Source organism: Hippocampus bargibanti, linkage group LG19 (genome assembly GCF_051943395.1).
Source record: "Hippocampus bargibanti isolate YZ-2025 linkage group LG19, ASM5194339v1, whole genome shotgun sequence".
NCBI classification, from domain to species: domain Eukaryota; kingdom Metazoa; phylum Chordata; class Actinopteri; order Syngnathiformes; family Syngnathidae; genus Hippocampus; species Hippocampus bargibanti.
Genome location: NC_142752.1, coordinates 6,497,553 through 6,520,468, shown reverse-complemented (window position 1 = coordinate 6,520,468; position 22,916 = coordinate 6,497,553). Strand labels below are relative to the sequence as shown.

Below are 22,916 nucleotides of genomic sequence, written 5' to 3'. Positions count from 1 at the left end.
AAAGAATGGAAGCAAACTATTCAATTAGCTGACCAGCACGCCGTTGTTTTTACATTAGAATATGATGAAAGCCCTCTTTACGTCTTAAAAGGGGAAACATAAAACCGAACCCACCCGGCAGCCACTTTGGACTGTTTGAAAACAAGGAAAAGGCTCGTAGACGATTGAGATGAAACATACAATGCGTAGCGCAGGAGTCATCTTTCACAATTAATCAAACATTGTCTTATTCTGGCGATTGACTTATCAATCCATCCGCTAATTGTCTCGGCATTCATTAAAATGACACAGTTAATTAGCGACAGGCCTCGTTAGTTTGCGTCATTAAGATAGAAATGAGCCATTCTTTGTTTCATTTTTCTTTTTTTTTTGTGAAGAAAAGTATTTTTCATTTAGATTTGCGGTGATGTTGTTGTGTGCAATCTACACAGTAGCTGCCGATTGGATTGTTCGGCTTCTGTGCTTCAGTTTCTCCCGAAATATTTTCTGGAATGTCGCGTCACTGTGCGTTTACCTTCTTTTTGCTCAGGGCTTGCTATTACTTTTCCTCGTGTTCCTCTAAACAACTCCAGCTGGAGAATATTAACGTCCACGTCTGCATTCGCTAACAAGTCTGGACAGCCGGTCTGACCATGTGGATAATGTTGCTCTCGGGCATTCCGTGGTGCACATACTATGACTTGATATTTGACTTCGCCCCCACCGCGCTTTTATTTATTTCTTTTTTTGTACTCTTTTAACTTCACCAAATAGCTTCCGGTGCTGACAAGAATTCTTCATATGAGCATGTCTGTGTGTGCGCGCTACCTCAGCAAGTGTTGTAAAAATACATCTCATGATACATGTAAATATTCTTCCTACCTATGTTTTCATTTTGATATACTCTATCAAAAAGGATGAAAGTGCAACAGCACCGTGATGCTAGCTTGCTAAATATACCCAAATAATGTTTATCGTGCGATACATTTACTAGTTTAAAAGCTGTTGAATGACTCATTTCTTATTTTATTTTATTATTATTTATTATTGCATTGCATTAGCCTTTATTCATCTTGGAGCAATGGAAAAAATTACATTTCACAGCAGCAAACTAAAGAAAGGAAGAAGAAAGGAAAGAAAGAAGTAGAAACAACAAAATACAGGAGCTGCTGTAAGGACAGCGACTCGCGCGGTGCCACCTTGAAGTCAAGAGAACAACAAAACTAAATAACAAATAATATGACAACACAAAGAAACAGACAGTCATTCAATCCTAAGCACCTTTTGCACCCTCTTTGTTGTATGAAGCAGTTCTAGATGAGAGGAGAGGATCAAAACGTCTTTTTCACCATGTGGATCAGGGACATCATGGTGGAATGTGCATGTCTGCTACAAGCTAAATGTTGAAAGCTACCACAAAGTTGTAGCATCCATTGACGAAAAAAGATTGTCTCACATCTCCTGTCCCATGTAAATCCGCTTCAATTCCAATCCGCGGCAGTTCCACAGATGAATCGGCACTCTGCGGTAACGCTCCTTTCTTCTCATCGCGGGCTCTTCCATTGTTGATTAATTTCTTGTTTTTTTTTGTTATTATTATTATTAGGCCATTATATACCTGAAGGCAGAACCCGAATATGGTAAGGTGTACCTCGGGGTTCTGGTTCATAGCTACTTTTGCGCCTCCTCCAGCGCAAAACAAGGTTGGTGATGGAGTGGGGGCATAAATGCCCCCTGGAATCCCCTTCAGCCTGGCGGATGCCAACCTGATTAGATGCTATTTTGTTCTGAACTTTACTTGAGTGCGTCCAAGTGGCCTTTTGGTGACGTGGCTGTGGTGGATGTTGTGATTCTAACCCTGATTTGGCACTTGGAGCTGCCTGTCAAACAGAGCGATGCGAGTCTTGACGTGCGGCCTTGTCCCTGCTGGTAAAACCCCTTCATCCACACACCCACACACAAATCTGACATCATACCAAGACCCCTAGAGGGAAGACACTAATGTGTCCCATGACGACATGACTCAACCTTTAATGCTTTGCCACATGGCCGACATACACTCGCCCCTTCCCCTATCGTAGCTTGTTGGTATTTATGCGGGTTTGTGTGCTGGGCGTAAACACACATATGCATATGAGTGTGTTTACGTCCAGCGCAAGACCGGCCGGGGGCCTGTTTGTGGCTTTCTGTCCGATCGGAGCGCAGCATGGTTGAGATGTAAATGAGGTCGGGAAGCACCGGCGGGGGCGGGGTAGTAGCAAAGGTTCTTGGCAGAGAGCTCCAGAATCAGAGATATATGCGGTGGATTGTTTGTGACAAGGGAGGTTTTTTTTTAACGTTCTCAGACAAAGTGTAGCAGTAAATCGTTTTGTTTTTTTTTATTATGCATTTGAAGTCATCTTCACTTTTTGAAAAAGCCTCATGAGCAGGTTCCTGTACCAAAAATGTGACCTTGGTTTTTCCTTCAGAGCCTACGTAAGGTTTGACATGAGTAGGTTGTCTTGGAATTCTGATTCTTAGTTGGAGTCAGGTTTATGATTCAGCAGAGAGAACCTAGTTACTAAAATATATGTCCTCAGTTTGTTGCTTGTTGACCTAATAAGGCAATCAGAGCCAGGCATAGAAATAATCAGACAGAAGAAAAGAAGTAATCAGATTAGCTTCTGGAAGTAGTCCACTGCTCCCCCAACCTTAGATCAGGGACCTATCAGAGCAGATAGTCTGGCACCGCCACCTCTGTCCATTAGGGATATAGATATCATGCCAGAGTTACCAGCACAACTTTCGTTCGTTGACGATGCTCTTCAGATGATGTACCGATGACGGCTAAAGAAATCTTTTCATCGATGGGCCACTCCTGTATGACTGAGAGCCTACACAGAGGCCTCCAAATCGATAAAAGAAAAAAGCAAAGTATGGAGACTCTCTGTCTTCAAATTGTTCATGAAAAATTGACCGCCATGTCAATTGTAAGAATAGTTTGACATTTTGTGTTCATTACCTTTGCCGTGTCCTTGCTTTGTCTCTACTGCCGCAAAACCCTGAAATGATAGCGAGCAACTGGATGGCTTGTAAGTTAAGAAAAATGGAGGAGGAGGAGCAGGAGGAAAAATAAATGACACCGCAAAGAAGAAGCGTCTGTACATGGACAGCGGCCAAAATTGGATTGCGTCCATTCCGCTATGTGATTCAGTGCTGTGTAAAGGCGGCATTGACAGAATTTGGAAGTGAGACCTTACGACTTTGATTTTGACTTTTAAACAACTAATTTGTTTGATAAGCCACAAGGCCAGACTCCAGTTGATGTAAACAATGAGCTCCACCCTCCTCCCTGCATTATCTCATTCACTGCCTGACGATGTACAAAAATGTGTCCACTCCCAGGGTTTTTGTCATTGTCCCTTAAATTCCAGTGTTAGGGTCATTATTAATGAAGCAGGAATCAAAAGTAAAAACAAAAAGAACATTGCCAGAGGCCATGTCCAGCGCTTTATTGGCACATGAAAAAACAAACTGGCCAAGCTCTCGCTTTCACGTTAAATTGCGGGTTGCATTGATTGCTGATAAAACGATGAGTGAGGACAACGGCAAGCACATTAAAGCCTCGCTTGTAGGCACCGTTAGCATCAGGCAGGAGTAGTACTAAGGGGGGGTAACCCTTTTCGGGGGGTCTCTGGAGTGGCTGAGACACGCTGCAATGCAATGCGCTTACATGGCGCGGCAAAATGATTTTCTGCGGCCTCACGGCCTCACTCGTAAATTGACATTGTGGAGACACCGAATCATGCTGTGTCCCTAGCTCTATGCAAGCTCATAAGCAGCTGGTCCCACTGCTCATTTTTAGACACTGTTGCTGCAGTGGCATGAATTTTTAATGGCTTAAGTCATTGTAGCAAGCTGTGTTGCTGTATGTGCGTTGACTGGAGGTGCCTTTGAGAGTATTCAGGTAGAGCAAATGCCAGTCTGCAGAGAAACCGAGGCATTATGTCAACAGATTGCGCAACGGTTTCAGTTTCCATTTGTGTTTTTGTTTGCTTGTGATGGTTGGATGCTGACGCGCCGCGACAGCTCTTTGCCTCTGACACAACTGCCCAAAATTGTATGTACCTGTAGGGTTGCTATTTCTCAGAGGTCTTTCTGTTAAAGTGTCTGCGCTGTTGCTTCAAAATGAATTTGATGTACATTAAATGGCTGAAATGTGATTGGTTAAACGCTTGAATACGAAAACATACATCTGGAAGCGGCGCAACAGGGGAAAACGAATGAAAGGAAGCTGAAAGATAATTTGGAATTATGTAATAAGAATTCATGGACAAAATATCATAAACATCACCGTAATTCTGATATTTTGAGGCCAGTATAGAAGGCTCTGTAAGCCTTGACAGTCTGCCACTGGCAAAATCTGACCATGACCTTGCCAAAACTGTTCAGGATTCATCTCATGGTGACAAATGTTTGAATTTGGTTTTGTCGTGGTTATATTATATTCCCCTAATTTATAAAGGTTCATTCCCAATTCCCAAGAGTGACCATCACGACCAGACACCGTGCGGGACCTGATGTTCCCGTGAGAAGTGTTCATCATTGAAACGCTTATCAAATGATACACTTATCTGTCTGATGGAACTCCGCAAAAGAATTTGAAGTCAAACTTAGCGGAAAATTGCGAATAAATTGAATGCGTCAGTAAGTATCCCGCATTTCCATCACTAGCTCATTTTTTTTGCTGATGACTCAGCGAAACGCACATCTCCGCTTGTGTGCTAAAAAATGACAGACTTAAAAAAGTAATTTTCTCTCGCTTATGCACGCATATGTCCTAGTTGTGAGGTACCGTGATCCAGCCCTTCTTACTTTTGCAACAATAGGTACGCGCCATCTTTCCAGAGCTTAAATATTTAACGTTTCACAATTTTGAAGTCAGGCTAATGCAACTAATCAAAGTACAGCGACTCTGGAACATATTTTTGCCATCAACGGGCAGCCTCCAACAGAGTTCCTTAATCCAGTCGTCTCCTATCAGTCATCTGATTGGCACCCAATAGTTACACGTCCTTGAAAAAGGAGCACAAGCTCTTTTGCAGGTCGGCTCACTGACAATCTTTCTGTTGCCGGTCAAGCGTGGCTAAGCTGCAAAGATTTGTTTGATAGCAGTGCCAGAGGCTATTCGCGCACACGTGGACGTGCACACACGGAATCCACTGTGTTGAGAAAATATGATGAGGAATGGCTGCGTTATGGTTTAGTTTATTACAAGACCACCGGTCCCCCACATCCTTGTTGAAATAGGTTAAAGTGCATTTTAACTCATTTACTACCATTCCCGAATTTATTCGGGAATTGAAAAGCATGACGTGGCGCGCCATGCCAGAATTTGTTCCGGTTTTGTTTTTTCATGCTTGGGTCCAGATAAAGCGCTCGTCAGACCTCTAGCAATGTTTTTTTTCTTGTCCATGTTAGAGCTTTGTTACAGCTTCAGCTGTCGTTAAAGCGCTATATAAAGCAATATGTATGTAATTTGTACAGCCGCCCCCATTTCAAGCTCAGATAACTCCAGACCCATCTAACTTTGGAATTAACTCTTTTTTTTCTGATGAAAGAAGACAATCTAATTGCTCTTACGCTGCATTGAAATTTTAAGTAGCCCTAAAACCTGCAATTTGAGTTAAAATTACAAAAACCCTGGCAATGGAGTGGACAAATGTTTACACATCATGGCAGTGAATGAGTGCACGATGGTCTTTAAATATTTTTTTTCACCTGTTTTCACTATCGGTCTTACATTGCTCTTCAAATAAGACCTTAAGTGTGCTTGCTTCACCACTAGTTTAGTTTTGACATAAATCTGACCCATACAACCGAACTGGTCATCAAAACTCATCATTTCCCCTATCAAAAATCTGCTCGCCTAATTCTAACATTAAAATGTAAAAAGCCTTTGATGGGTTCATGTGAATTAGCAGAGCTCTTTCCAGTTCTGTATTTGTTAATCTTCAAACGGCTGCTATGGGGGAAAAATCCTTAAATGCGAGCTATATGGACTGCGCACTACCGCTAACCTGCAATTTTGCTGAAGCTCACCTTTATGTTTTCTCATTGTCAAAGCAGATGTTTTATTTATTTATTTTTCATTTTTATGAACACAGCAAATTCATTTCACGCCCCATGGAGATGTCGTGATCTCGCAGTGCGTCTATGTTAAAGGTTAATTTTATATGATGATGTATTCCATATCGCCCCTTTACCCCCAACCAACTGGCATTTTTGAGAGGGTAATACATAAAGCCATCTAAATGCATGTGTTGGATTTTAGTGCCCGTTTTAATTATTTATCGACAGGAGGGAATCCAGTGGCGGCAAACTTACTCCTCCTTAACTCTCCCATTTTCGTTTGTAGGCCACTCATGACTCTGTAAATTATGCTGCCATTTTTTCCTGTGTTATTTCAAATATGCACCTGTTTTTCCTGTGTCTGATGAGACGTGAATGCGATGAGTTTTATTTTCCTCTGTTGGAAATATAAATCAGTTCATTGGGGTGTAGCGTTTTCAACACCACCAGGTGTCCAGCTTATTGCAATAACTCATGCGTATTTTGTTATGGTGCGTTGTGATATGGGATGTAAACAAGAGGGGGAGAATTGGTTGGATAGTGTCCATGGATCCTTGAAAAAAAAGAAATAAGGGCTGAATTATACATCATTGTTCTTCACATTTTTCATGCCAGAGACACAATGAGTGCTCCCAAGTGTGTTTTTGCTCAAAATTACATTTGGATTTAATATGCAATACCTTTTTCAAAACATTTTGAAGTAATAAACCGATAAACTGTCTGGGAAAAGGAAATCGGTTTTTTATGATAGAACTTTATCACTTGGTATTGATTTTTATTTTTTTCTCCAGCCGATATTATTCGCTCATGAATCACTGTCATTGGCTGAAACCCAGTTCAGGGTGTCCCCTTGCACTGGAGACAGAAACTTTTGAGCATAAAGAGGATCAGAAAGTGGATGGATTTGCGGCTTGAATGCTGAACTGTGACCAATTTGGGTCGTTGCCGGTTTGTGTGAGTGGCTGATGGCGATAAAATTTGACCTGCTATAAAAACAAAAACGACTCGCTGATAAAACCTCAAGGTCTTGTATGTTAGGAAAACTTGCCCTGAAAAAAAAAAAACATCCCAGCACACAGCTTCTATTTGCACTTCCTCACTCTCCCGTCTTCTCTTCTGGTTCTGTTTCACCTCTTGTGTTGACAATTTTCACACGTCGTCTTTTTATTTCAGCCACGGGCTGTTCTGCTGATTTAGCATCTTGGCTCATCGTTTTCCCTTTCGTAACACCATCTCCCCTTCTTTCCGTCAGTTAATTTTTCCACGATATCTTTCCATGATTTCATTTTCTCATTTTTCATCCCTGACAGTGTCATCTATCCACGGGTCATCATTTTTCAGCTCTTTGCTTTGAATTGCTGGCCGTTCGACTACTATGGGATGAGCAGGCGCGGTTACGGTATTTAAATTTACATTAAAATTCCCCCTACCAACACTTGCCCATTGAAATAAAGCCTTAGGTCGAATGTAACCAAATGTTGATCTTCACAGGTCAGTGAGAGCGATTTAAATTATCGTCTTGTGTAACATGTGATGACTATTCATGAGAAAGAGCAGCCAGTGATTCACATCGTTGTTAAGGGCAAATGTGAGTGGTATTGTGGGAATCTCATTCAAACGCATTGTTTCATAACAGTTTCAAGCCACAAGCATTGATGGCTTGCCGTTGCAAATCTCTGATATGGTCATAACATTTGGAAGCTACGCTCAATCCATATTAACTCATTCACTGCCAGACGTGTGCAAATACTCTCCAGTGCCAGGGTTTTGTCATTGTCATTTGAATTCCAGGACCCACAAAATATTGAGTTTTAGGACTACATAAACATTCAAAACAGCGTAAGAAACCTGAAACTCTTTTCTTTCATCCAAAAAAAGAGTTAATTTCTAAGTTATATGAGCTTGAAAGGAGGGCAGCTGTTCAAAATACAATGCAATACATACATAGTGGTTTATATAGTACTTTAACAACGGCTGAAGCTGGAACAGAGTGCAAACATGGAAAAAAGGGAATTGCCGAAAAAAAAAAAAAAAACATTGACAGAGGCCATGGCCAGCGTTTTATCGGCACCCATGCATGGAAAAAAAACCTAACAAATTCGGGAATAGCACTCTACATATTTGCAATTCCCGAATAAATTTGTGAATGGCAGTGAATGAGTTAAATGGCAAACCTCCCCCGACAAAGACATAACTATTACTAATAATGGCAAAATAAATTAAGTAAATAAATAAATAAATAAATAAATAAACCAAGCAGTTGTTTGTAATCGAGAAAAAAAATGGGACGCTCAAAATTAGGGCAGAAGTTGCATAACCTCATGTTTGCTAACATCGGATGTATCTTTATCGCAGCCCCACAAAACAAGAAAATGTGTTCATCTGTCTGTTTTTTCTTCCAAAATGAGGATGGATTCTGATGAAATGCTCATCGGCTGCACGCCGCTTAAATTGTTTGTCTGCACCATGAATCAAACGCGTCTGGGGAAATTATTTACACGAGGCTGGCGCCGAACAAATAAATCGGAATTTTCGTCTGCGGCCTCATTTGCATGCGCCGCCACCATCGTCGCATGACAACAATCTTCTTCCACATGTGCGCTGAAGGTATTCATGAGTGCCTCTGCGGACGCCATTTCTCCTTCGGTGCGCCGTCAATTGAAGGCTTCGCAGAACAATCTGGCAGGGGAACCGAGTATCACAAACAGGTCGCGTGCCCCTTTAAGAACGTCTCAGTCCGTATGACTTGCAGTTAGTTTACCACGTCTGTAGTCATTCTTCCCACTGTTGCTAGGCGACAGCTGCAGGCTTGGTTAACGCTCAACTTCCAGCATTTTTTTTTTAACTTTGACTGACATCAGCTTGAAGTGTCGGATCCTCGCTGACCAAATAAATTAGTTCATGGCCGATCATCAGTTCAAAATTATAATAGAAGGCGCACATTCGACAAATGACATATTTAAAAACATTTTCCATACATAAGGTGTACCGCATTATGAGGCACATAGTCAGCCCTTTGAAAAAATCTTGATAGTAAATTCTCAAAAATTGCAAAAGAAAAAAAAAACTATATTAACTGTGAAAGAAGCTAGCATTAGTTTGACTTTTAAGCAACCAAAGAACAGGTAACATCCGACTTACGACCGAGTTCCGTTCCGACCAAGTGGACGTAAGTCAAAATGGTCGTAAGTCGAAATCCATTCACATTGTTGAATAGAGACTCAGAAGCTAAATGACTTGCAAACTCCCCTCCCCCTCTGATTCCAACACACGGTCGATTCCTGTGCGAGAGTGAGATGCTGGTTGGCTGGCCAAAATTGTCGTACGCGTTGTCGGCCTGCTAGCGCGTTGCAGTGCCAGGCGTAGGATATAGAAAATAAATAAATAGGATCTGGAGGTGGAGGTCGTAAGTATGGGTGGTTGTAAGTCGAGTTGGTCGCAAGTCGGATGTTACCTGTATTGCCATACTTTTGCTAAGCTTGTGAAAAAAATGCTAAATTAGCAAATACACTTAGCAAAATGTGTGCTGGGGTGGGTTGAGGTCAAGATTGAGGAGGATGCCTACATTGTGCTCTGCATTAAATGCCATCTTAATCTTTTTTACCCCCCCCCCCAATCTTTTCTGTATTTTATTTATTTATTTATTTTACCTCTGGTCTTTGAATCCGGTTTCCGCCTCCAGGCTCAGCAGCCCACCCACCCCCACTTGCCCACCCATCCCCACTTACCCCCCCCCCCAACGCTGGCAGGCTGATGCATGAGTGGTTGGCTTTTGACGTCATTTCAGAGCCAACGTCATCGCAGCTTCTAGGCTTGCTCTTTCTCCAGCTAAGCCCCCCAACCCCCTCTCCATTGTACTTTGGATTCTCTCTCGTCACCTGTTTTCTCTGTTTCTCACCCCTTTTGCAAATTGCTTATTTCTCTGGAAAATATTAAGAAATTATATTTTCTATGCTTATTGGGCCCTGAACGATGTCAAAAAGAGGCTTCTTGCGGCTTGACCAAAAAGACAACAAATCTATTGCAACAGCTTTGGAGAATTTCACGGCACGTGACGAGATGTGAAGATGACTCACTTATTTTTTTATTTTTTTGGGTGTGTGTGTTGTTTTCTCCATCTGCTCGCTGCTCGCGATCTCGCCTGTCCACTGTTGAGCGGAGTGAGGAGGCTTCCTGCAGCGACGAGGATAGAAAGATGAAAAAAAAATAACAGATCCTGTCAGCAAGTGTGACACATGTAGCCGTCCTTGTCCCGTGTGAATGCTGCGAGAGGCACTCGATCACGCTTTTAAAAATTGATTTGCGTAAAATCTCGTTCAGTTTTTTATTTTTAGCCCGAAGCTCACACACATTCTTGATTTGCTATTGTTTCACTTTGATATCCATCGGGACACGACGTGGCTGCTTTTTTTATTCTGAGCCAAACTCTCGCGCATGGAATCATGTCATTCTCACATGGGACGGAACGCATGTAAAATAATAAACGAATTGTTCCGATTGACTGAACTTTGCACTAAATTGCGATGGGACCAAACACCCTGAAAAACAATAGAGCACAATTAATGCTGGAATGCTTGTTGAACTCTGGGGAGTCATTTCAGTGGGAGTTTTTATGCAATTGAATATACATAAATGAAATATTACTTACGGTATGAAAAAATAAGTGATGACCTATAAAAAAACGATAGTTGCTTATCCTGGATCTAACAAAAATGTCTGTGGTGATTTTAACTCATTCACCGTCATTCACAAATTTATCCGGGAATTGAAAATATGACATAGAGGACCATACCCAAATTTTTTGGGGTTTTGGTTTTTCATGCTTGGGTGCCGATAAAGTGCTGGCCATGGCCTCTGGCAATGTTTTTTTTTCTTTTCCACAAGGGTGCAGCATTTGCCTTTTGTCCATGTTGTCCAGCTGTTGTTAAAGCGCTATATAAATGTACATTTTCCCACTGCGAGACTAATAAAGGCAAATCCAATCCAAACCAATATGTATGTATTGTACTGTATTTTTACAGCCGCCCCATTTCAAGCTCAGAAAACTCCAGACCCATATAACTTAGGAATTAACTGTTTTTTTTCTGATGAAAGAAGAGAGTCTAAGGGTCTAACACTCAATATTGTGCGGGTCCTGGAATTCGAGTGACAATGACAAAAACCCTGCCACTGGAGTGGACACATTTTTTCACATCGTCTGGCAGTGAATGAGTCAATGCATATTCTCCAGGCGGTTGTCAGCTTTGAAAAGGTCTCCGCTTAATCCAGTCGGGGAGCCAAGCGATTGTCTTTGTGGTGTGGAAACGGTTGGTGTCCTTGGTATCAATGATTAAACAAGAGCACGTGGCATTTGCCGAGTGATTTACAGCGCTAATTACATCTTGGCGATCCGTCATTTGTCAGCAAAAAAAAGAGGATATCCAATGTGGTTGGGTTGATGAAAATAAAATGTCACTGCTCCCGTTTGTACTTTATGACTTTATCTTGGGCTATTTGTTGCTTATCTGTGTGTAAAATGGATGTTGAGCAGTAGTTCAGCTTTGATAGTGGCCACTAGCAGCCTTGCAAAGGGTCGGTGACCAATCCCGGGTGTACGCCATTCAAAAACCCATCGACGAACTCTGTCACCTTGCAGGTGTACCTAATAATATGTCCAGTACGAGCGAAGACAAGCGGTGCTTGAAATATTAATAAGCGGCTTCAGCGATGGTCCATATAGTTAATGTAGCGCATTACAATCCATATGCGAGCCAATATTTTGCTGTGTAATTAAAGCACACGCGCGCATCAGGACACACTTAAACATCCACATGATGATGAGCGGTGCTGTCATCCACTGGGCAATACCTCCCCTGTAGCTGCACCCCGCTCCCTCTCCCAGCTATGACAAATGGCCTCTCTTTACTGAATCCGAAGGACTGAATGGAGGAATATAATCAGCCAGCTCACCTGTACACCTAAAAAGAGCCTCTAATTATTCATTTTTTTGCCATCAGACTTTTCCCGTCAGGCGCAACGTTCACTTCCATACTGTGATTGGGTTTATAGCATTACCTTAAAACTCCTCACTTCACTGTGAGATCTGTTTTGAGCATGTAGTAGTATTTTCAGAATTAGGAATGCATGTCCATTTTTAAGCGAAACGTCTTAGTTTCAGGGCTAACGCGTCGCAGATGACCTTCAAATGCCGAGTCTCTTGATGCGCTGCTGTGGTGCAAACACAGCCAAAAAATAAAAAGTTAACTTTTTTCTCATGCATTGCCACCATTTCCTTAACCGTAAATCATCCAGGTTCGGTCGTCCTGGCGTGGAATGTTACTGCCAACATGAGAGTGGTGCAGCCGTCATCCAGCTACAGTTTCTCATCAACGAGGTAGGAAATAAACTTTTTTACTCCAATGGGTAATCATGCTGATCGTAAAAGCACAATATTTGTATTCAGGTTTTTTGTTACAGCCTCTTTCAATGGGGACAATATATTGGCAACAAAACCCCTCTGCACTTAAATCTTTAATCTAAATCTACGGTCGCGGCTTGGAATGGAAGCGGATTTATGTGGGACAGTACATGTGAGACAATATCTTTTCGCCAATGGGTGCTACAGCTTCGTATTTGTTTTTAACATTTAGCTTGTAGCAGATGTGCATGTTTCACCATGACGTCCATGGTCCACTGGTCAAAAGGACGCTTTGATCGTCTCCTCTTTAATCTAGAACCGCTCCATGCAACAAAGAGGGTGCAGAAAGTGCTTAATATTGAATCACTGTCTGTGTCTTTTGTGTTGTGTCACATTATTTTTTTATTTAGTGTTTTTGTTGTTGTTTTGACTTCAAGATGGCACCACAAGAATTCCTGCCATTACAACACCGCCTGTGCTTATTTTTTCTACTTCTTCCTTTCCATTCCTCTTACTTTCATCACTTTGCTGCTCTGTAAAGTGTAAAATTCTCCACTGCGACACTAATAAAAGCTAATCCAATTCAATCCAATCTTTAATAGCGCATATGCTAAGATTTTACATTGATTGACTGTCAATATTCTCGATAGGCTTTGAGTCCAGAATCCGTCATGGCCGAAATTCTGCAATAAAATACAACTGTTGACAAAAGTGAAATTTCCATGAGTGGCAAAAGTTGTTAATTTTATTTATGATAGTTTGAAAGCTATAAAAACAAGGAGCGATATTTCCATAACCCTTCCTAAGTGTTATTAGACAGATTCATCACCGGAAAGTAAATCTCTTATTTCCACAGCCGTCACCGTCCATCGTACATTTGAAAATGTCGAAGCCGACTTGTCCGGAATGTAATATTCTCGAGACGAGACATATTTTAATTCATTTTTTTCAGTTTCGCCGCTCCGGGCTACATGAAACTTTTCTTGGTGACAAAGTTGAGCTTATCGCCAAAGCACTTTTAGCCTTCATTTCAGTATTACCTGAATGCAAAACAGTCCACATAGACATTAGATCTTATGCCTATAAAATGTTCTTAATCTCCAATATGATTTTAACAAAGCTTTCTTGTGATTGATTTTAAATCGTCGCTATCCTAACTAATCTATTCATTCGTATATCACCACCCAATACTGTTTTTTTTTTGTTTCCGTGTGCACTAATTAGGCATGACAAAGATTTCGGTGCAGCTCTTGTGAGCGTCATGAGTGTTTCAGTTCTTCTTTCCCCGTGCTTGCACACTGTGTGTGTGTGAGAGACTCTGACTGTGACTCAGCAGCCCAATCGAGCCCCTTTGGGAGAAAGATGGAAATCATTTTTAGTGCCTCCCACACACGTACTTTTATATACATCATGACTAACCGGGAGATCGCCGGCTGACTTGTATCTGTGTAGAAGTCGTTTTATGACTTTTGTATCAGTGTGCGTGCATGTCATCACAGTATTGATTTTTTTTGACAGGGCGCGCTGGTGAGCGCCTTAGCTGACGACACAGTGCACCTGTGGAACCTGAGACAAAAGAGACCGGCCATCCTGCACTCACTCAAGTTCAGCAGAGAAAGGTAACAAAAGGGTAGACAAGTGAAAATAACCCCCTCGCATCCCCCTTTATCTTCCAGTTAAGCTACTGAGATCTTCTGATATGGTCAAGGTCGGCTGTAGCATGCAGACTAGGCTCCTTATTTAATTGTAATCTTTGGATGGGCACTAAAAATAAGGACCTCAAGGAAGTCCGACAAACTGTCTCCTACAATCAACTATGCGGTTGTCACTCATCGGAACCAATCGGATACTTTCTTCAGAAAAGTGGAAGGACGGGTGAAGTGTCAGAAGCGGTGATCTGACGCAGCGTTGACATGATGGACAGGTCGCCGCCGGCGTACTTATACGGGGCGGCTTGCGTCTGTACGGAGGCGCTTGACTGCCTCTGACATTTCGCAAACGTAGTCTCTGAGAGATGTTTTGCTTCGGGGAGAGAGGGGGTATGTAAAGCTAGTTGAGATACAGTGGCGGGCTGTGCATGTTGCTCCTAGGCCTTCAGTAGTGCTACGTCTGATTCAAACCGCTGCGAGTGTGGTGTGATATTACTACACGTCCACTAGAGTGTGCCTTTGGCCAAGAAATAACTTAAGAAACTTAAGAAATACCGTCATTATACTGTTCGATTTTTTTACTATGAACGTGTGGATTCATGATAACCTCATAAAATTGCAATAGTATTTGCTATTTTTATTAGTTTCGGAGCTGTCCAACCTCAGTGATGTCCATCTATTTTTGAAAAGGCCGTCTTGAAAATGGCTTAAACAGTATATCTGCAACCAAATCCATTTCTTCTCCTTCTTCAGCCATTGTGCGTCAACAAAACCGCGATTAACTCGACACAATAATATATTTGCTAATGCAGCTCGCTACAGATACAATACAATACAATGCGCTAGCTCTGGCCAGTATGCGCTTGTCACAAGCGGCTAATGATACTATTATTGGTTACTGACTAGCCAATCAAAGTTTTTGAAAACTGACGTTTCCAGTGCCTTCCAGCAGGCCTTGGGTTGCCAACTCGAACACTGATTGTTTAAGGCAACAGTTTCATAGACATTGATTTTTAATCCACACGGCCTACAAAACTGATTGTGCAGGCTCACAGGTAGATTTCTGACCCTGGTAACAAATGATGGCTGAAATGTGATTGGTTACATGCTTAAATTCGAAAACACACATCTGGAAGTGGCACAAGAGGGGAAAAGTAATGAAAGGAAGCTGAAAGACGATTTGGAATTATGGAAACTATTAGTCATCCCTATTTCTAGTATTTTTTAAGATTAAGGTATCTGTTACCCTTAGGGTTTTACTAGCACTGCCACTCTTTACCGCGGGTTAGTCCCCAGTTCTCCACGCTTGACCACACTGTGATATTGCATCCCTACTTGCATATACCGCAGACAGAAGCTTCCCTTTGTCCGCCTAGCGATCCAAATTTCAGTCGGGCGGGCAAGTTCAGCATTGCGGAAAGCCCTCCGGCGCGGTTCTCCATTCATTTGGGATGACCGAAAGAAGGCGAGAAGGTAAGGAAGGCGGAACTGAGACAGACTGGGCCTCCGCCAGACAGCGGTGAGTCAGTCTGTGGTGTGCGCTGTCGGGGATGCGAGCGAGCGAGAAGATGGAAGAAATCCTGCCGAGTCACTGTGGCGTAGGATGCTAAAGTGAGCCCATGGCCTCGCAGGAAGCCACTGCAGATGTCGGCGTCGCCATGGATGCAGGCTGATATGATGGGAGATAATAAGGGACGTGGACATTAGGGTCAGCGCACACGGATAAAGCCGCCGTATTTTTTTTTCTTCACAAAACCTCTCTCACGATGTAAGATGGTATTCCGGGCATCCCCTCAGAATCCCAAAATGTGCATGATATTGTCATAAAGATGTAGCTATGAATGTGTATTTAACTCATTCACTGCCAGACATGCAAAAATGTGTCCACTCCAGTGCTAGGGTTTTTGTCATTTTCATTCAAATTGCAGAACCCACAGAATGTAGAGTTTTATGAGTAAATAAACATTCAATGCAGCGTAAGAAACCTTAGACTAGGTTTTTTCATCAGAAAAAAAGAGTTAATTCCTAAATTATACGGGTCTTGAGTTATATGAGCTGGAAATGAGGGTGGCTGTCCAGAATACAACGCAATACATACATATTGGTTTATATAGCGCACCTGAACCTGGGAAAAAAAGCACTAACATGGAAAAAAGAGAAATTCTGATCTTGTGGAAGTGAAAAAAACATTGCCAGAGGCCATGGCCAGTGCTTTATCGGCACCCAAGCACGAAAAAACAAAACCCAAACAAATTTGGGAAAGGCGCTGTTTGTCAGAAGAGTGCTTATAATAAGATTACACACCCTTGGTGAAATGCCAGGTTTTGTAAGGTAAGAAAAAACACCAGAATACATGTCAAAATATTTCCACCTAATACTGTAAAGTTCCTCTTACTTGTACAATATTTTCACTCTCATTCTTGGGAGGTTTTTCATGGGGTGTACACAATCTGTCATCTCACTAGATTCTTCTGAATTGAAACCCCGCGAGGAGATTTTAAGCTCAGCAGCATCTCCGGATTAAGGCACTACTCTGCGCGAGGGATTTGCCACATGAACTTCTGTGCTCGTAGTACTTTACACTCTTGCTTGCCGTTTCCATTACTGGTATTGTCTCCTCGTGATAAGATCGGGTTCCGAAATTTCAATTGCTTTGTGAAACTGCCTGTCCTTGAGGAACTGAGTTTCAAGTGGATACAATAATTACAAAAGGCCTTTACCACCGGGCCTGATTACAAAAAACACAATTGCCTCGTTGGCCTTTCAGTTCGTTTTAACTCACAGCAATTAAGGTCAAGCTTGCAAACTGCTGACACACACGCTAACTTGGCATCCGCCGCAACGGCTCTCTGTGGATCATCCATCAAAACAAACCTAAGCCGTTAGAAATTATGACAATTAATGCGCCATACATCCAACTTTTTTTTTGGGGGGGCTGGTTTTGTCTTGACGATATTCTGAGACTTCAGCCACAGATACTAAAAGTATCAACCCTGAAATATTATTGGAGCCAGATGAGCAAGGTTGCACATTATTATTCTTGAGACGGTCTAGAGGTGTAACGGGGAAGATGGATGAAAGAGCAAAATGATGAAAAAAGGCGGATGAGAAGATAAACGGATCACCACAGTTAATGAGGACAGAAGGGTTAGTTGCCTCTTATTACACTCCAGTCTGGGAGGAGACTCAAAACTGATGGCTTGCTCAAGAATCGTTGTGGCGTTCGGCGCCATTTGTCAGCCATGTCAGTCTTTTTTTTAATTTATTTTAATCTGGTAACACTTTTTTTGCTCTTGGTTTTCTTTTGGCAGGATAACCTTCTGCCACCTGCCTTTCCAGAGTAAGTGGCTGTACATCGGCACAGAACGGGGAAACATCCACATCGTCAACGTGGAGTCGTTCATGCTCTCAGGCTACGTCATCATGTGGAACAAAGCCATCGAATTGTAAGTGCAACTGTATCATTCTTAATATTGCATTTCATAAGACTGAGACTGTGTTTTTTATGAAGTAAAAGTACAATGTGATTGAATTTAATATTTGTTTATAAAAATCAAAAACACATTCAAGCTATTTTAGCGGAGTAGAGGTGCTTTACCAATGCCAAAAGGGTATTCAGGGTACCATATATTCCGGTATATAAGGTGCTCCGGAGTATAAGGCGCATCCCCAATAAATGGCGTGCTCTCAATCTTGTTCCATATATAAGGTTCACCGGAGTATACGGCGCACCTTTAATGAATGAAAAAAGTTTTCCAAATATAATATAAAAATATATCAGTTTTCCATATTGATGGCACACCACATTATAAGGCACTACAATAGAGGGTGGGGTTATGCACTACTTCTAAACTACTGTCACAAGTCGGTGGCTTGTGACAGTAGTTTCAAGACCTCTTGTGGCTCAATATTACTTCACATGTAAGGCGCACCTGCGTATAAGGCGCAGGGTCATCTTTTGAAGAATATGAAGGCTTTTGGGTGCACCTTACACAGAGGAAAATACAATACGTACTGATCAATAGGCAAAGTCATATTGCTACCGTGGCAACGCGGTGCCTATCGACTCATCTAAGTGCAACCAAAGGATGCTACGTATTCACTATTTTATAGTTTTTAAGATGTTATTATTGCTTCAATGGAAGTTTAGATCAGCAAAAAAAACAAAAAATAAATATGAAAACTGACTGGTAGGCATCTTTCCTTTAGCACCTTCAATGAATCTGTCAGCTTGACAGACTCCATTTTATTTCCCTGCTGTCGAGGCTTAAATTATTCACCGGAGCGTTTTGCTTCACAGATCACCCCCACCTCATACTCATACCCCCTCCTGTGCACCGCCAGGGGCTAGCAGAGGAGGTTTGGAACAGGTGTCCGCCAAGATCACTGTACGCTATACGCAGACGACTGAGATGCTGGGGGTTGAAGGAGGCGTGAGTTGAGCACAGGGAGAGGGGGTGGTTTTCGGAGAGGTAGGACGTGTATGCAAGAGAGGATGGATAGAAGAGGGTTAGAGTGAGGGTTTTCGATGTGGTTTTCGTTGCCGTTATGGTTTGAAGATAGATGCAAATGATTAAATTGAAAGGGGGCGATAAGGGCTGCTGGCTTTAAGGACAAGCAGAAACTTTCACTTCACTGATAAATTGCTTTTTAATGGCAGCAATGGTGTTCAATATGCATGCGTCATTACGATTGCATTAGAATGTACTCTGGGCTTGTTTGAGATCCACAGACAAATGTTAAGAATCAGAATCGTCTTTATTGACTATGTAGAACACACAAGGGATTTTTCTCTGGTAGAACGTGCTGCACAAGTATCATAAAAATACATGACAAATAAGTAAGGAGGCCACTAATAAAGGCTAATCTAATCAAATTCCTTAATGTAAGTTATATCTTTGTGTGTAGCTGGAAAATGTGGTGGGCAGGGTGGGGTCCAGTAGGATTTTTTGATTCTTCCAGTGAGCAAGTCCACGAGAGCATGTAGGGCAGTGCCAATGAGTTTTTTCCCACCGTCCAAACTATCCGTTTAAGTCAGATTTTGTCCATTTTTGTGGCGGCCCTGAACCAAACCGTGATGGAAGAAAATAGGTTTGATTCGATGACTGCCGTAATTTTAAATGATCCATGAGTCACACAAAAATTGAGCGCACGCTCACATTGCTGTCGTCTTAGTGTTTGTGTTCATGGATTTGATTCAAGGTGATGATCAGCGGGCATAAAAGTGGGCCAGGAGTGGCAAAACCACTCAGAGCGTAGCATGACACACATTGCACACGAACGCCTTGGCTTGGGGCTCCTGTTCCTTTCTCCACTTTCATTTTCGACCACACCGACCTGAAGCGTGTGCAGATTAAAGACATTGCACGAGCCATTACGTGCTTTTCAATCACACGGGCGGGTGATGTAATATTGTAATGCCTGGCATTCCGTGCACAAGCTGCATACATCTATCTATTCGTTTGCCCATTTAAATCCATTTTTTTGCTCACAAATTAGCATTTTGTGTGGGTGGAGCAACATTGTGGCTTGCATCCAATAATTCCCCCAGCCCCCACTCTTTGTCATTTCTAAAACTCTTGAGACTTCAGATATGTCAGTTGCATGTTAAAAAAAAGCATGTCTTCCATTTTAGGAAAAGCCACACTGTGCCTGGTGAACATCTGCAGTCGCCGCCGGGCCAGTGACATCAAACACCCCCCCACCCCCACGACAACAGCTTGTTTACGGCATGGTTGTTTCATGTGCAGTTTTTGCCCTGGTGTGCCTTGGTAGAAAGTGTTTGATTTAATGTTCCGTAACACTCATTTTTGGAGCGAATTCTTTTGTCGTTAAGATTAAAACATGAAAATTGTCCATTTACTTTTGCAGGTATAATATCTGTCCATCTTTTCCTGGTCACACTCAATGCAAACTGCAAATATTGAAATTCATCGACAAAAGAAATAATAAACCATATGGCACAGGCCAACGAATTGCATTTGTAATTCACCGAGAACCTAATTGACTGTTATGGGTGTGTGTTTCACAAAGTGGGTGTTAAAAAGTGTGTTAATTGCAGGGCTGCGTGTGTATGTGTGTGTACGTAGCACATGTGTGAAGGCGAATTGAGACAAGATGAAGCAAAAAAGAAAAGAAAGCTGCAGTCACAGCTTCGGTAATAATAAGCCTGCAATCATCCGGCACCATCAGCCTAAATATAGCTGCTTGCTTCTAAAACATAACTGAGCACACTTTGCACCTTGTAGTTCTTCATTTCAAAGATGCCAATGCTTTTATTATGAATACCGGTGCTTATGTTGTGATGTGAAAGTCAAAAAAGTTCCAAAAACTGGTGCTCACTGTCACTTAATGGTATAAAAGCCCATAAGATTGTCGTTTTAGTGCAGTAGAAAGTGCGGTTTCCAAATAAGAGTGCCCCAGTGTCAGCTATGATTCTGAAAATGACACAGTGAAAAAGATAGAAGAGCCAGGAGGGGTAATTGTAAAATCAAATCGGACTTGACATCCAGCCGATGAAGTTGAATTTTGATTTTTTTGTTGCCCATTTAGAGCGCCTTGTTGTGACAATGGTATAAAAGCCCATAAGATTGTCGTTTTAGTGCAGTAGAAAGTGCGGTTTCCAAATAAGAGTGCCCCACTGTTGTTGGTCAAGGTAAATAAAATTACTTTATTATACTGTACAGTTTATTTCTTTAATTACAATACAATAGCGCATTTATAATACATAAAATAAGGTATACAGTATTTTGTGTAGTTTTAAGGCTGATTTAGTAGAAAAATTTGTTTTATGGGGAAGTGGAAATGGCTTATTCTCATTTTTAATGGTTTCCTTCGGGAAAATGTTTGGAAGACACACTTTTCGCCTTACACACACTTTCTGGAAACCAATTAAGTTCGTAAATTGAGGTATCACTGTACTCTATTCCAGCCGTGAAGGATAAAAGTGGATTTAAGAGGGTTTATTTTTGTGGTTCGTATATGTAATTATTTGAGCTCGCATCCGTTTTATTCAGATTGTCGTCGCTTGAATGGGGCATTCAAAAGACACGCCGAGCGCAAGATTTAATTGTAGCGTATAAAAAGTAGGATCACACAAAAATACAAGTGTATTTGAAGCGTTAAATTTTCAAAACACAGTTAATCCACTGTCAGATTCATACGGCCGTAAATGACAATACTCTCTCTTTATCCTCTTGTACAAAATGTCCCGACTGTTGGTTTTCAAGGGTATCCTTGCCCACGCCGTGCAGCATTAGGCTAACGTGTAAGACTTTTAGTAGTCGCTGACCTTCTCTCGTGGCCCTCATTCGTCATTGTGGCATCCGAAGGAGGAGGGCAGGTTTAGTTAGCTTTGAAAGACAAAAAAAGGATGTCTGGGCTGGAGGGTGAAGTCAAGGAGTCTTTTTTCTGATGTTCCAATGGTAACATCTTCACAGAAACATCCATCACAAGCTTCAATGTCTTTGAACAGTCCAGAAGGCTGATTGACAGCTTGGGTTTCACAAGCACATTTTCCTCTGTGGATTTTAAGCCTCATCTCCTCTTTGTGTTAAGGGACCCGAGTCAATTACCAGATGGAGACGTTTGTCGCTCACTGCTTGTTTCTCTGTCGTGTCTTCACCCGAAGGTCGTCCAAGGCTCACCCTGGACCCGTCGTCCACATCAGTGACAACCCCATGGATGAGGGAAAGGTAAAGGATCACTTTTAGATTACATTAGATTATCTGTAGATGCAGTTGATGTATTCTGAGTCCTCTGTTGGTAATGGAAGCACGTTAGCCTTTATTAATCTCACAGTAGAGAAAGTTTCACTTCACAGCAGCAAAGTTATGAAAGGAAGAGGAAAGGAAAGAAAGAAGTAGAAAAACAAAATACAGGAGCTGTTGTAAAGGCAGCCACTCTTGCGGTGCCATCTTGAAATAAAAACAACAAAACTAAATAACAAATAATGTGACATAAAACAAAAGACAAAATCCGTCAATGTTAGGCACTTTTCTGCACCCTCTTGTATGAAGCAGTTCTAGACGAAAGAGGATGATATCAAAGCGTCCTTTTCATCAGTGGATCAGGGACATCATGGTGGAATGTGCACGTCTATTACAAGCTAAATGTTGAGAACAAATATGAAGCTGTAGCATCCATTGATGAAAAGAAATTGTCTCACATCTCCTGTCCCACATAAATCGGCTTCAATTTCAAGCCGCGACAGTTCCACATACGCATCGGCGCTCTGCACCGACCTTTCCGCTGAACAAAGCGGGGCTGTGAAAATGCTGCCCGTTACACTGCGAAGAAAAGCACAAACTTATTATTAATATCGCTTAATATTAAATCCTACTTAGCTCCCCAGAGATTGAAATGGTAGCGATAATATATTTCTAATATTATTTTTCCTCCTTGAAAAATAACGGAAAGGCAGAATTGACCTCAGTTAAATGTTTGACATCATTTTTGAGGACAAACTTGAGGCTTTTTAAACGTTTAATCCCAGATGCTGGTCTTCTCTTGGATGATTCACCGATTTCATCAGTACGACTTGGAAGTGCATCAATTAAATGAAAATGCATTCCATTATTCCACTCCAAAGCGTTGAATCATCCGAGACTGCAATGTAGAACAAAAAAAAAAGAATTGTGGCTTAGTCTTCAGAGTCATTTTTCATCTGCGTCACTTAGTTAGCTTCAGCTGACTCGTTGATCGCCATCATAATGGAGTGCGAAGGACCCTATCAACTTCGTGGACTCGATTGGTGATGTCACGACATCGCCTATGAGTTT

The 22,916-nt window shown here is 41.8% G+C and overlaps 1 protein-coding gene across 4 annotated transcripts in view; it reads left to right on the top strand.

Moving 5' to 3' along the window:
• Window positions 1-22,916, top strand: part of LOC148883784 (syntaxin-binding protein 5-like) — a 54,765-nt gene that overhangs the window by 7,705 nt on the left and 24,144 nt on the right. For all 4 annotated transcript variants that reach the window (XR_016118491.1, XM_089022186.1, XM_089022185.1 and 1 more), the window contains exons 4-7: window positions 12,382-12,463; window positions 14,006-14,106; window positions 17,448-17,582; window positions 21,767-21,830. Coding sequence is in view for 3 of the 4 variants with exons in the window: in XM_089022186.1 (XP_088878312.1) it covers window positions 12,382-12,463; window positions 14,006-14,106; window positions 17,448-17,582; window positions 21,767-21,830 (382 nt within the window). In the remaining variant the exon portion in view is untranslated. The remainder of the gene's footprint in view (window positions 1-12,381; window positions 12,464-14,005; window positions 14,107-17,447; window positions 17,583-21,766; window positions 21,831-22,916) is intronic.